Raw genomic sequence first — 12,699 nt, forward strand, 5'->3', positions numbered from 1 at the left:
AGATGTTGACCTATGGAATGCTACCTACTTTTTAACTCCAAAGGAACAATCAGTACCCTTGAATGCTGTCTCAGTGATGGGCTGCATAAGAAAGAACTGAAATTAATTTCCAAGTAGAATTGAGGTGCTTAACTTGGGATGAAAGTGAAGCTTGTTCTGGGTGGGAATGCATCCCCCATAAAAAGCAGGTTCACAGTTTGGGATTGTTCCTTGATTTCCAGCTGCCTTTGGATTTGCTTTGGCAAGGAGCACATTTGCACAATAATTATAGTCAGTGCACCAAATGCAATACTTCCTGAGATGCTTTGACGCAACAACAATGATCAATATCTTAATTACAACCCATCTTGATGAGTGCAAAGCTCCTTTTGTAAGTTGCCCTCTAAAGTGACTGGAAATTACAATTGGCTATTGACCTGAGCAAGCAACAGAGATAATATGGATCCTGTAGTGCATGATCTGGACTGATGCCCTTTGCTTTTAGGGCACAATTTAAAGCAGACATGTCAAACAAGGCCCGGGGGCCAGATCCGGCCTGCGAAGTGGTTTCATGTGGCCCGCGAAGCCATCCTGGAAACAGTGAGGGAACGGCCCCCACTGCCTTGGCCCTGGCCCAGAGACCCTCCTTCTGCCAGAGACCCTCAGATCTGTCCCATTCCTGCCCAGGCCCCCATAGGCACCCTTGATGCGAATGATGTAGAGCTGGCCACACCCACCCAGTAGGCCATACGCACTCCAGCCACACCCACCCAGTAGGCCACGCCCACCCTGGCCATACCCACCCGGCCCCCTGAGGGCAACCGCAATGCTGATGCGACCCTCAATGAAATTGAGTTTGACACCCCTGATTTAAAGTCTTGGTATGGACCCTTAAAGCTCTAAGTAGTTTAGGTCTTCATTAGTTCCTGTCCTGTTATGAATTGTCCTGCTTATATAAATAGGCTGGAACTCTTTCGAGATGCCTTCCCAACTTGCCAGAACCTTTGCTATAAATATGTGGGAAAGAACCTCCTGTGGCTCTGAAGTTATTGAATGTACTCTCGCTTGAGCTAGTTTGACTCCTATACTCACACCTTTTAAGAAGACAGCCCAAAGCATCTCTTCAGCAAGCTTTTCACTCTTGTTTTAATGATTGATTTTAAGTTTCATTGATTTAATTTTATTCTATTTATTTACACTTCTGGTTTTTATATCGTGGCAAGAGAGTCAGTTTGGTGTAGTGTTAAAGCATCAGGCTAGAAACTTGGGACACCCCGAGTTATTAGACAGACAGATGACTCTTGGCCAGTCCCTTTTTCTTCTCAGCCCTAAAGACAAACAATGTCAAATCACTTCCGAAATCTTGATCTTGCCAAACAAAAACAAAAACAAAAAACTGCAGAGACCAATACGGGCACTCACCAGGAGTCAGAAAGTGACTGGAAAGAAACATGAAAAAAAATAAAAAAATGTCTAAAGCGTGGGGGGTGTACATGAAATAAAATAATGTGATTGGTTCCCTTTGTTTTCTTCCCACTATACCTTAGTTTATTAATTTATTGCCTTAATGAACGGTACTTCCATTCTACCCAGGGCTTTTTTTTTGTCATAGAACGCTCAGAACGGAGTTTTGGAACTAGGGCAGGGGTAGGCAACCTCGGCTCTTTTATGACTCATGGACTTCAACTCCCAGAATTCCTGAGTCAGCATAGCTGACTCAGGAATTCTGGGAGTTGAAGTCCATGAGTCATAAAAGAGCCGAGGTTGCCTACCCCTGCTCTAGGGTAAGCAAGGCTAGTTGTATGACATGTGTGAGTTCCGGCACCTTTTTTTTTTTTTTTACAAAAAAAGCACCGATTCTGCCTCATTAAGTGTAGCGAGGCTAATCCCCGCGTCCAAAGAAACACAACCTGACACGGGCAACTAAAATCATCGTCAAAAGTCAGCATCCTTTGGGACATCCACCAAGTGTACACGATCAGAGGCCCCGCACCTTTGCTTCCTTATTTATTTATTTTTAAATTCCATTTATATCCCGCCCTTCTCCGAAGACTCAGGGCGGCTTACAAGCTTAGCAATAGCAATAGCCTTCATTCTATGTATATGCCTGCTTATTAGGCCTGTGGTGAGATTGAAATATATGAACAACCAGTTATCTGTGTGGATGCCACATCTGGAAGTCAATTCTGAGCCTGGGCAACAAAAAAAATAGCTACTGGTTCTGCTGAAGTGGTGCAAACCAGCCGAATCCCACCATGGACGAGCCCACTAAGTGGAAGCTCCCAGTTGCAGCCTGCAGCCCATCGATGGAGCAGCTGAGGGAGCAGTTTGGCAGTTTGGAGATTCAGATGGCCACATTGCTGGGGACTGTGGCAGCAGCAACCAGGATGGGCACAGTAAACCACTAGCAGCATTGGCCACCCTATCTCCCCCTCTCCTGCAGCTGATGACCCCAACCCTAGTGATAGTGGATATTTTGTATTTCGTATGTACTGCAGATTTTATCTTATCTCTACTCTTTTTGGTTGCCTTTGTTTATTTATTTCATTACATTACATTAAAATGTAAATTTTATATGCATTGGTAAATGTTTTTTTTATCCCATTTATATCCCGCCCTTCTCCGAAGAGTCAGGGCGGCTTACAATCTAAAGCACAAATCAATGTGCTTAGCGAAAGCCTTCATTCTATGTATATGCCTGCTTATTAGGGCTTTCACACACACACACACACACACACACACACACACACACACAAGCGGCATTATTACAAAGTCAGCTTAATTGCCCCCAACAATCTGGGTCCTCATTCTACCTACCTCGGAAGGATGGAAGGCTGAGTCAACCTTGAGCCTGGTGGGACTCGAACCTGCACTAATTGCAGGCAGCTGGAGCCTTGGTGGAGGCGTTAGCCCACTGCTCCACCAAGGCTCCGTTCGTTCTCAAGAAAGCCGCCTGACACGGCCGCCGACTCTCTTCCGCAGGGCAACCTGGCGCTAGGATCGGCCGCGCTTCTCCCACGCTTACCCGAAGGCGAGCCGAGACGCGCACGCCTGCGCTCCGCTCTCTTCCCGGCAGCGGGCGGCGTGACCGCCTCCGAGCTCAAGGGAGGGGAGCGCCAGGCAAGGACGCGGGGGGGGGAGGCGGGGGGGAGGGGGCTCCCTCCTGCCGCTTGCGTTGTTGCCGACCTCTTCGCCTCCTGCGAGGACTTGGATTAGCTGCAGCCGGGCGCCCCCGGAGGCCCCCGCTGGCGCTCAGTTCCCCCGGCGCGCTGGGCTGGGTTGAGGGCGCCTCCTAGAAGAGCCGGAGGGGGGGGGGAGCTCCGGCGCCTTCGCCTCTTGCATCTCTTCCCAACCTGCCGTTGCCGCTGGTGGTGGAGAGATCCAGGGCTTGTTCGCCCTCTCTTCTTTTTCTGTCTGTGTCTGTCTTCCCTTCTCCGACATGGATTTATCCTGGAGGGTCCTCGTTTTATCCTGGCTTTACCTGGAGACTTTAGGGGATTTCGACGGAAGGTAAGTCGATCGGTTTCCTGGAAGGAAAAAGGTTGGGGAAGCGAAAGAAGGAGCTGCTTTTCCGAGCTGGTGGAGAACGAGAAAGTGTCCAATTTGGTAAGGGAAGGAAACAATTCACAACCTTGACACTCTGCCTTCTGTTTCCCCTCTAACACCTGAGTGGCTAAGACAGGGTAGAAAACCTGTTGGAGGTGGAATCGGTCTCCACTCCACAGGATCCAGGGCACGCTCCGTTCACACTTTGCACAAAATACAGCTGTGAAAGTTTTCACTTACTTGAGGAAGCAGAGCTGGGAGGAATCAGCGGCAATAAGTGGCACCTGCAAGAAGAACTTTGCAAGTCTCTAGTAACTCTAAATAAGTAGATAAATGAGACACAGGGTTTTATTTTTGTGCCCCCTTTTTGTAATAAAGCATAGCCTTCAAAGTGCACAAAACAATTCATATGCCTAAAAGATTTGTGAGATAATGATTGGCACATGCTTCCATGCTATATAGTCCATTTGATCAGATGCATGACTTAATAATACAGCTTTTTAAAGTTCACGGAAGACTCCTGTTTGTTATTGGGAATTTTTGGTTTTGTTTGTTTTTCACTAATTTAAGGCTATCCCTCTGGAAATCCGAACCTTGAATTGTTACAAGGATCCCAGCAGACCTTTGAAGCTGGTCAGTTTCAAATTCCTAGCAAAGAGGAAAAGCCACTTTGTGAATGGGAGATTAATTCAGCACAGGGTTTTTCTGATTTGTAGTTTGGTCTCTGAACTGCTGCATTGCATTGATTCGCTCTGAGGGGGGAACCTTCTGAACTAGGAAGGCTTGCAGCTTGGCATTTATTTGAAAGTAATTTCATCTCTTCCAATGGAATTTACCTCTAATTAAATGTGAATAGCTGTGAGTCCTAATCTGAACTGATTATTTTTTTTGATACAGGTAGCTATGGTAGTCCTAAACAGATCATTGGACAGTTGAATTATTTTAAGTGTCTAAACCAGGGGTCGGCAACCTCGGCTCTTTTATGACTCGTGGACTTCAACTCCCAGAATTCCTGAGCCAGCATAGCTGGCTCAGGAATTCTGGGAGTTGAAGTCCACGAGTCATAAAAGAGCCGAGGTTGCCTATCCCTGGTCTAAACCGACTGATAGGAACTCTCTATTATTAGGTAGACCCAGCTGAAGGTGTCAGGGCTTAAGTCTACAATCTTCTGTCTGTAACCCATCAGCCTCAGTCTTTTACTTAACCTCTCTGTGTTTTACACGTTAGTGTAGATGTAAAGAATCTAATCTGCATTTGAATGTGCAGGAAGAATACTAGCAAGGAAAATTGCTCTAGTTTAATTGATAGGCTATTGAGAGATGGTAAGCATAACATATGATTATACTCTATGGATATTAATCATATTCTGTCGCTTGTGCTTTGTGAAAATAACATGTTCACAAAAGGTAAACATGGAAGAAAGAGCTTTAAAACAAAATACTTTAATTGCTGAAGTGGTTATTTCCCCATTGTTCATGTATAATTATATGGATTGTCATACCAAGTAACTGCAGCCTGCAGAACTCTTATGTTTAGCATCTGTGTAGCTTCAGTGTTTGGGGATGAAAGAGAAAAAAATGCCTATCTCCTGTCAGATAAATTATGCAGTTGACAGTAAACCAGGGAATATTTATTATCCTGTAAAACTTTTAATTTCTTTTTATACCTGTATGTTTTCCAGGTATGCTTGGATATCTGTAAACACATATGTAAAACAAACATTAATCAGACAAGCTGTAACATTAAGGGCACAATTATATTCCACCATTCAATGCAAATATTTCAGTTGTGTAAAGATGCATGATAGGCAAGCCTTGACAGGTTTAAGCAATCCAAGTTTCTTTTGAAATACATTGCTTAGTTGCCACAACCCTTCTGTAACTGATAGACCTATTATCTTTGTGCAATTGTTAAATAGATCATAACTGCAGTACTTTGACCTCATTTATCAAGCCATTTTCATTGGAACCCAGAATAATAGAAACAAAGCTGTTTTTTAACTAGATATCGCAATGCAAACAGTCAGGAGGAACAAATCTAAATGGAAACCTGTACATGGGAAGTGTTTATCTTTCCCTGTGATTTGAAGCCATAAAAAGAATGCACACCTGCTGTTTATTGACTGGAACTGATTTAGGTCTCCAGACTTACTTGGTTTTCGTAATTCATGAAGACATTTAGGAATGGTGAGGAATAACAGACCTTATGGCTACATCAGTAGGCAAATCTCATTGTAAAAAGGAAATCTTGTTTCATATTACACTAGCCTCTTTGGTCTCTGAGTATGGAGTATGTTCCAATCTCCAAACTCTCAGAGGCTAGGGGACCCAGAAATTAAATGAAGCCCAGACTTATGACACAAAATTTTCTGGTTATACTACAGACCCACGTGGCTTGGAAATACAACTGCAGACCCTAGTAGACTGGACAATCACTTAAATATGAGCCAGCTGTGTGCTGCAGCTGCCAAAACAGCCAACACAGTGCTAGGCTGCATTAATAGAGGGATAGAATCAAGATCATGTAAAGTGTTAATACCACTTTACAATGCCTTGGTAAGGCCACACTTGGACTACTGCATCCAGTTTTGATCACCACAATGTAAAAAAGATGTTGAGACTCTAGAAAAAATGCAGAGAAGAGCAACAAAGATGATTAGGGGACTGGAGGCTAAAACATAAGAAACGGTTGCTAGAATTAGGTATGTCTAGTTTAATGAAGAGTAGGGCGAGGGGTGACATGATAGCAGTGTTCCAATATCTCAGGGGTTGCCACAAAGAAGAGGGAGTCAAGCTATTCTCCAAAGCACCTGAAGGCAGGACAAGAAGCAATGGATGGAGACTAACCAAAGAGAAGCAACCTAGAACTAAGGAGAAATTTTCTGACAGTTAGAACAATTAATCAGTGGAACAACCTGCCTCCAGAAGCTGTGAATGCTCCAACACTGGAAGAAGTCTTTAAGAAGAGATTGGACAGCCATTTGTCTGAAATGGTATAGGGTTTCCTACCTGAGCAGGGAATTGGACTAGATGACCTACAAAGTCCCTTCCAACTTTATTATTATTGTTATTATTATTATTATTCATACCATTGGTGACTTCATAGAATCTATCATCACAATAAGTATGCTCACCCTATGAAATCTGCTGATTCCCACTTTGAGTTGAAGCTATTAATGGTTGATTTTGTGTCAAAAGCCCATCTCTAAACACACCATTTGCTATTTAATATCAAGAGCCATCAGACTAGATTTTATTTAGCCTTACCATCACATTTTCTAATAGTTCTGGGGATGGACTGGCTTAAAACTCATAATCCATATATTAATTAGGACTAGAATGACTTAACGTTTAGTTCACCTGCCTACAAAACTCACAGCCTGCAGGGCTTGAAACCACCCACATTGCATCCTCTGGCAGAAGTGTCCTCCTTTGCCTGGCAATCCATGGGCCATGTTTTATTTATTTCTTGTTTAATTGAGTTTAGGCATTGCCCAATTGCAATTGCTCTGAGCAATTCACAAGCAATGAAGTTGATGTGTTTGGAAATGGGGAGACAATGACTGTGACATCCATCAACTTTGTGATTGTACTTTCAGTCTTATTCCTGGAGCTCGGATTCTCACAGAACATCATATTTATGAAAGACAGATGGATACCTAAAGGACTTTTATTAATGAGAACTTGCAGAAAAAAATCTGCCCATTTTTTCCCCTGTAAGTGCCCTGCCTTTGACATACTTCATTGTTACCAACTCCTTGACCCTCTTATCTATTAATGAATACTATCATTTTCCCCATCTTTTTGAAATCATGGAATATGACAAAATCTACAAATCATTTCTCAGAGGAACTTTCAAATTGTTTGACATGAAAGAGGGATATAGACATCTAATTCCCATTGATACTCATTACGGAAAGTTTGAATGTTTAGTAATATCATTTGAATTTGATGGTTCTTCCTCAACCTTCCTTAATGAGATTTATGAACCTTGTTTATCAAGACATGCTGGAGACCATTCAGATCATATTTTTTTTGCTTATTTACCATTCTGCACATGACACAAGTATGTGCAATTCTGCAGTTCCTATAAAAACATATGCTTTATACCAGGTGTCTTCAAACTTGGCCCTTTTATGACTTGTGGACTTCAACTCCCAGAATTCCTCAGCCAGGCATGCTGGCTGAGGATTTCTGGGAGTTGAAGTCCACAAGCCATAAAAGGGCCAAGTTTGAAGACATCTTCTCTATACCAAGGGTCCCCAACCTCCGGCTGTGGCACACTACTGAGCCTTTAGTCATTCAGAATCGGGCTATGGAAGTGGTGGGTAGGCGAGCGTGTACACCATCGCCGCTTGCATGAGCATAGGGCAAGCACATTCGTGTGCACTCCCATTTGCATGAGTGGTGGGCGTGCATGCCCACCGCTTGGGCAAATGGAGCTGTGCATGTGCATACGCTTGTCTGCCACTCATGTGGAACCATCTACCCTCCCCCACCAGTCCATAAAGCTGGAAAGGTTGGGGAATTCTGCTCTATACTATGCTGAATAAATGAGCCTTTCTTTGATCTGTCTGTCTAAGCTATTATATTTCCTCAAGGAGAATTCAGATGGATTCAGTTGAAGATAGATTTAGTTTATATTGGAAATCCCCCATCCTGTACACATACACAATTCTTTGCTGATAGTCCTCAACTTACAACAGTTCATTTAATGACCAAAGTTACCACATCACTTTAAAAAGTGACTCATGACCGTTTTTCACACTTAACATCTATTGTAGCGTCTCCATGGTTACGTGATCAAAATTCAGATGCTTGGCAACTGACTCATATTTATGACATTTGCAATGTCCCAGGGTTATGTGATCCCTTTTTGTGACCTGATAAGCAAAGTCAACGGGGAAGCCAAGGTTCACTTTACAACAGGGTTACTAACTTAACAACTGCAGTGATTCACTTAACAAATGTGGTAACAGAGGTTGTAAAATGGGGCAATTCACTTAACAACTGTCTCAGCCACAAAGATTTTGTGCGCAATTGTGGTTGTAAGTCGAGTTCTACATATAATGGACTTTGTTCACTTTTTTAACTTAAATTTTTAACAGTTTTGCTGATGAATGCATGAACCTTTATTATCAAAGTACAATGTGTATACATTGAGATTGGCTGAGTCTCCCTTCATGCTCCCCCCACTACAACTCACAGTGACAACAAACGCACCATCTTGTTACACCATGTGAGCTAATTGCACAACACACCGGCCTCACAAGTCAATCATACATAAAGTTATTTGAATGAATGACCCTTTTATTGTCAAAGTACAACCATGTATACATTGAGATTGGCTGAGCCTCCCTTTGTGCCCCCACCCCCAACTTACAGTGACACAAACCCTCCATCTTATTACACCCTGTGAGCTAATTGCACAACGCACCGGCCTTGCAAGTCAATTATGCATAAAGTTTATATTATATTATATTAAATTATTTCCCATTCAAAAGCCTAACAGCCCATGGATAAAATCTGTCCTTCAGCCTGTTAGTATGGCTGGCTATACTCCTATATCTCCTACCCGATGGTAGGAGAGTAAAGAGATACCGTCCAGGGTGTGAGTCATCCCAGAGAATTTTCCTCACTCTTCCAAGGCAGCGAGCCCTGGCGATGTCATCCAGTGGTGTCAGGGGACAGCCCACGATGTCTTGTGCTGTGCTCACCACCCTCTGTAATGCTTTCCTATCCGCGACTGTCAGACCAGCATACCAAACCACAATACCATACGAGAGGACGCTCTCTACAGTAGACTGGTAAAAGAGGGTCATAAGCCGTTGTTCTACCCTGTTCTTCCGCAAGACCCTGAGAAAGTGAAGCCTCTTTTGGGCCTTTCTGGCCACCTGGGTTGTATTAACTTTCCAGGTCAGATCTTCACAGAGGTAGACTCCCAGAAATTTAAAGGAGGAAACTCTCTCCACACAGTCCTCCCTGATGTAAAGTGGGGCAGGTTCCTCTTTTTTCCTCTGGAAGTCTAACACCATCTCTTTCGTCTTGCCGATGTTCAGGTGCAAGTTGTTGTTACAACACCATATGGATAGTTTTTGTACCTCCGCCCTGTATGCTGTCTCATCCCCACCTGTAATAAGTCCCACCACGGTAGTATCATCTGCAAACTTAATTATTGCAGTAGATGGGTCAGATGATACACAGTCATATGCGTAAAAAGAATACAGGTAGGGGCTAAGCACGCAGCCCTGTGGCGAGCCAGTGCAAAGCTTCAGGGGGGTGGACAAAGCGGACCCGACCCTCACTGTTTGTAACCGGTCCCTAAGAAAGTCTTGAATCCAATCGCAGATAGAGGGTGAAAATTTCAAGTCAGTCAGCTTCTCGATGAGAGTGCTCGGCAAAATGGTGTTGAAAGCCGAGCTATAATCAACAAAAAGCATCCTGACATAGCTTCCAGGTTTCTCAAGATGACTTGCTACAGAGTGTAAAGCAGTAGCTATAGCATCGTCTGTCGACCTGTTCCCCTTTAGGCAAATTGATATTTATCGAAATCCAGTGGGAGGCATGTCCTGAGATGTTGGAGAACCAGTCTTTCAAAGCATTTCATGACAGACCTAATGCAACAGGTCTGTAGTCATTCAGGCACTCAACTGCAGTTTTCTTGGGGACTGGGACAATGGTAGCTGCTTTCAAGCACGATGGTACACATGCCGTTTGCAAGGAGATGTTAAAAATTCTTGACAGGACCCCTGCTAATTGGTTGGCACAATTCTTAACCACTATCCCCAGCACCCCATCTGGGCCTGCGGCTTTGCTGGGATTCACAGCCTTCAATATAGCTCCCACTTGGTGTTCACACAGGGTGAGTTGCTGAAAATCAGAAGGTTAGCCAGCAGAGGCTACGGGATCTGGTCTTTTTACCTCGTAGCGAGCGAAGAAGATATTCAGCTCCTCAGCCAATGAGGCATCGGTGTTAACCATGCTCCTCGTACTGCCCTTGTAGTTGGTTAAATGCTGCAGTCCCTGCCACACTTGCCTCGGATTGTTGTCTGCTAAGTGGTTCTCCACCTTGTGTTTATACTGCTGTTTCGCCATCCTAATGCCTCTTCTAAGATTTGCCCTGGCCTCTCTGTATGTGTCCCTGTCCCCTGCCTTAAAGGCAGAATCCCGGGCTCTCAGGAGTGTTCATATCTCTGCAGTCATCCAGGGTTTACAGTTCCCGTAAACTCTAATGCACTTTTCTGTTGTTATACTATCAGTGCATGTACTAATATAAGAGAGTACAGCATCTGTGTATGCGTTCAGGTGTTGATCTTCGAATACACTCCAGTCAGTGGTTTCAAAGCAGTCTTGCAACTGGCTGAGAGCACCCTCTGGCCAGGTTTTGACCCTTTTCGTGACTGCCTGAGCTCTTTTCCTGAGAGGAACATACTTTGGTAACAACAGGAGTGAAAGATGGTCAGATGTACCCAGGTGGGGGAGAGAGAAAGCTCTGTATGCTTGTTTCAGATTACAATACACGTGGTCTAAAGCGTTCTTCCCTCTGGTGGGAACTTGCACATATTGTACAAACTTGGGGAGAACTGTCTTCAGACAAGCTTGATTGAAGTCCCCAGCCACGACAAGATCTCCCTCTGGGTGAGTTTGCTGCTGCCTGGTGATGGTGTCATACAGCTTGGAAAGTGCCGTGCTGACATTGGCATCACGTGGAACATAAATAGCTGTAATAATATTTCCTGTTCAAGAGCCTGACAGCCCATGGATAGAAGCTGTTCTTCAGCCTGTTGGTGTGGCTGGCTATACTTCTATACTTCTATATCTCCTACCCGATGGTAGGAGAGTAAAGAGGTACCGACCAGGGTGTGAGTCGTCCCTGAGAATTTTTCTCACTCTTTCAAGGCAGCAAGCCCTGGCGATATCATCCAGTGGTGTCAGGGGACAGCCAACGATGTTTTGTGTTGTGCTCACCACCCTCTGTAATATTTTCCTATCCACGGCTGTCAGGCCAGCATACCAAACCACAATACAGTGCGAGAGGACACTCTGTATAGTAGACCGGTAAAAGAAGGTCATTGGTTGTTGTTCTACCCTGTTCTTCCAGAAGACCCTGAGGAAGTGGAGTCTCTGTTGAGCCTTTCCATTCATGCACTGCGCTTAGTGTTTTACTAAGAATGGTGAGCTTCTGAGATCCGACAAGTCTTTGTCTATTCAAATGAACATTCCCTTTTCAATATACCCTTCATTATCCAGATTCCTTATGTCTGTCTATGGCTTAGTCTGATTCCTCTGATTTTGCTTTGAGTGCTGTGCTTTTATAATTTGATCAAAAGTATAATGAGAGCTTGCTCTACAGTTTTCTTCCCAAATTTTTTCCTGCAAAGCAAACTTAAGTTTCTTTTTAAAAGGAGCCTTTGGCTCTGGGGGATAGTTTTCAACACTGGAACTCCAATTGCTGTCAGATCTGAAGGCACAACACATTTTATTGAAGTTCAAATTGATCACAGAAACCTGATACACTTTTACAGACTTCTCATAGACTTATATGTCATCAGATCAGCTGAATACAATTTTTCCCCCCTTTTATATATGCATCTCTTATATTTCTAGCTTGCAAAACAAGTGGTATGATTTGCCACACAACAAGTGGTGTGTTACTTCTTACCCTGAAGCCCTCTTACCATATCTATTTGGCTCCTGAAAATTATAATTCCCTCTCCCAGCATCTTCCCCACCCCAAGTGACTTGCCTTCCCTAACTGACCTCGCGTATCAATCCACAATAGCAGGACCAAATATGCACGCTCAAACAGATGACTTAAGGCAGGGGTCTTCAAACTTGGCCCCCTTTATGACTTGTGGACTTCAACTCTCAGAATTCCTCAGCCAGTGTGCCTGGCTGAGGAATTCTGGCAGTTGAAGTCCACAAGTCATAAAAGGGCCAAGTTTGAAGACCCCTGCTTTAAGGGGACTCTGTCATCTTGCTTCTTTTGTTTTCTTCAAAGTGGGGAGAATTGCTTCACAGTGATTAGTAATATATTTTTCCTTGAGGAAAGAAATCAGGTTGCTCTGGACATTTCATTCTATTTAAAACAACTTATTTTCTTCTCTGTGGCTTTTTCTGGCTTCTTAGAATAGCATGTATGAAAGTCAACATTTCTTTTTGCTACCCTTGACAA

General features: G+C 43.8%; 1 protein-coding gene across 2 annotated transcripts in view; it reads left to right on the forward strand.

Moving 5' to 3' along the window:
* Nucleotides 1–3,217: 3,217 nt before the first annotated feature.
* The window catches only part of NPNT (nephronectin), a 63,875-nt gene continuing 54,393 nt past the window's right edge, over nucleotides 3,218–12,699 (forward strand). For both annotated transcript variants that reach the window (XM_081332821.1, XM_081332822.1), the window contains exon 1: nucleotides 3,218–3,489. In XM_081332821.1, the coding sequence (XP_081188947.1) occupies nucleotides 3,419–3,489 (71 nt within the window). In that variant the 5' untranslated portion in view covers nucleotides 3,218–3,418. The remainder of the gene's footprint in view (nucleotides 3,490–12,699) is intronic.

The sequence above is a fragment of the Vipera berus genome, assembly GCF_964194415.1.
Source record: "Vipera berus genome assembly, chromosome: 7".
Classification (NCBI taxonomy): Eukaryota; Metazoa; Chordata; class Lepidosauria; order Squamata; family Viperidae; genus Vipera; species Vipera berus.